General features: G+C 37.1%; 1 protein-coding gene across 1 annotated transcript in view; it reads left to right on the top strand.

Annotated features, from left to right (window-relative positions):
- The window catches only part of LOC143287260 (uncharacterized), a 56,697-nt gene that overhangs the window by 29,254 nt on the left and 24,943 nt on the right, over window positions 1-2,500 (top strand). Inside the window, exon 4 of the mRNA XM_076595208.1 lies at window positions 1,921-2,010. Within this exon, the coding sequence (XP_076451323.1) occupies window positions 1,921-2,010 (90 nt within the window). The remainder of the gene's footprint in view (window positions 1-1,920; window positions 2,011-2,500) is intronic.

Raw genomic sequence — 2,500 nt, 5'->3', positions numbered from 1 at the left:
TTTTTATAATCCCCATTATCCTGCTCTCTCTGGCTTGTGGCGCAGTGTCCAGTTCATGTGAGATTTAACTTTCTATCACTGACTGTTGTTCGTTGTCCTTTGTTATCGCCCCTGTGACACTGTATATCTTTCATGACTTTTTTTTTCTTTCTTTTTTTTTACAACACTTACCGACAAAACAGTTTATTCCAGACATTTTTATGGTTCTTTCTAAGAATCAATAACAGACTTTTTAAAGGGTAACATAACTAATCATACCAATCAAACTCAGGGAGAAAGAAAGAGTCAAACTTAGGGAGGGAAAGAGAGGAAGGCGTTTGGAGTGGGCTGGGGGATGGGGGGTGGGGGACGAAGGGTGGGGGTGAACAAAATCGTATTTCCAGAAACAAGACGAAGGCGCGGTCATTTTGGCCTGATATAATCGGATTGTACCTTGTGAACTCCTGCTATTATGAGTTCTAATGTCAGACGTAAAATAGAAGGCAGCAACTTGATTCACAGGTGAGAGATTTATCGGGTGTATTTGGAAAGGAAAAATAATCATGAGTCTGGTCTGTTTTCTTACAGAAAGAGAAACAATCGTGTCAACTTTTTTTTTTCTTTTTTTCTTTATTTTTCTTTTCTGTTTTTTTTCAAAGCTGGTAGCTAATCATGCGTCAGGTTACGGCAGCAGAGCATGGTGAATGACATCATCCCGTGAGATGCAATGACGCAGAATGACGTCGTGCCAGGGATTAGCTAATGACGCTATTTCACGTCCTACTTTGACCTCAAAACATGCTGAATGACCTCATACCTTAGTGTTTAATGACGCCGAAACACATCTCACCCTGACAGCAAAACAGGTTTAATGACGTCATGTCGTGGTCTCTAATGACGCTAGATTACATGGCGCCGTGGTAGCTGATTATTCTGAATTACGTCATACCTTCCTGGTTGCATTGATGACGTATGATGGCAGTCTGGTCCAATTTCCAGCACACGATCACACATAGAAAACATGTTATGCATTGTTTTTGATGTATTCAATACATGTGCATATTTTCTCTCCACCAGCTGACGATATTGAAGCAACATATTCGAATTCATACAAAAGAAAAGCCATACTTGTGCAATCATCTTGGCTGCGGCAAGGCTTTTACCCAGGTCTCTCTCTCTCTCTCTCTCTCTCTCTCTCTCTCTCTCTCTCTCTCTCTCTCTCTCTCTCGTCCATGATCTATTTCGCAACTTTTTTTTTTGTTTTGTTTTATTTTACCCGCTTTCATCTGTGATACAATTCATAAGTTCATGTAGCTAGAATAATGATTCAGGAATTTTTCTAACATCTAAACACCAATAAAGTTTACCAACACCATCTTGTAGCCTTTCAATACATGTTTTGCTATACTGGACGAAACAGGCCAATAGTGTTTGGCTGTAATCTGATTTGTTTTTTAACGTCAGTAAGAAAATGTCTTATCTACTAAAGCAAATATTGTTTTTGTACTGTATGAAATAAAAAACCACACTTTTTTTAACCAGAAAAGCTGCGGCGAAATCGCGAGAAAATACGATGAAACAAAAATCTACCACAACGCTCGTTTATACACATTTATTTTTCATACGAGTTTTCTTGTGTGCTTGCTTTTTGAGGATGGGAGGGGGGTGAGTTATTATACGAGATAGAATAATTTTCAGTCGGTAGCAAAACAAGAAAAGAATAATGAAAAAAAGTAAAATCGAAATTAGCAAAGAAAGACTGAAACAGAAATGAAATTATAACAACCTTTTTTTTTCTTTTTTCTTTTTTTCTTTTTTTTTGTACAGTACTGTAAGTCGATATGCAAATTGACATTGTTAGGATGAATGACATGACGGCAACAAGCCCCCTCCCACAGAGCACTGCCAATGACAGTGTCACACGTTGTCTGTCTTTTATAGCTGTCCCAGCTGCAGCAACATACGCGAACACACACGAACGAACGGCCTTTCCACTGCATGTATCTGGGATGCGGGAAATCGTTCACTCAGGTCCTCACAACTTTTTTTGTCCTTTTTCCTCTCACTTCTCACTCATTTTGTCCCCATGAATGTGTGATAAGTTTGTTTGTTTTGTTTTGGTTTGGTTTTGGTTTTTTTTGAATGATTGTCATAGAATGCCATCCAAACAGAAATAGTGCTAGCGTCACTGATTTGCTATAGACGTGTGATAGGTAAATAAAATAAAAGTCATTGTCATAAAATGTAACCCAGCAAAAGTAGAGCTACATTTTTTTTTTTTTTTTTTTTTTTTTTTTTTTTGTCTTAAGCGTAAAATAAACTTATGGCATGAGCATGCTTTTATCATTATGTACTTGGACTAAGCATGGTAAATGATTTGGCTTTATTCTTTTCTTCTTTTTTTTTTTTTTTTTTTTTTTTTTTTGTTTTTGTTTTTGTTTTAGGTGAATTGGAATGAAAAGGCTTCGATTATCTGATAAACTCTGAAATCAGTAGGACAAAAATTCAGGAGCTAGCCATG

This window comes from Babylonia areolata, chromosome 11, assembly GCF_041734735.1.
Source record: "Babylonia areolata isolate BAREFJ2019XMU chromosome 11, ASM4173473v1, whole genome shotgun sequence".
NCBI classification, from domain to species: Eukaryota; Metazoa; Mollusca; class Gastropoda; order Neogastropoda; family Buccinidae; genus Babylonia; species Babylonia areolata.
This window is presented reverse-complemented; position numbering and strand designations above follow the sequence as displayed.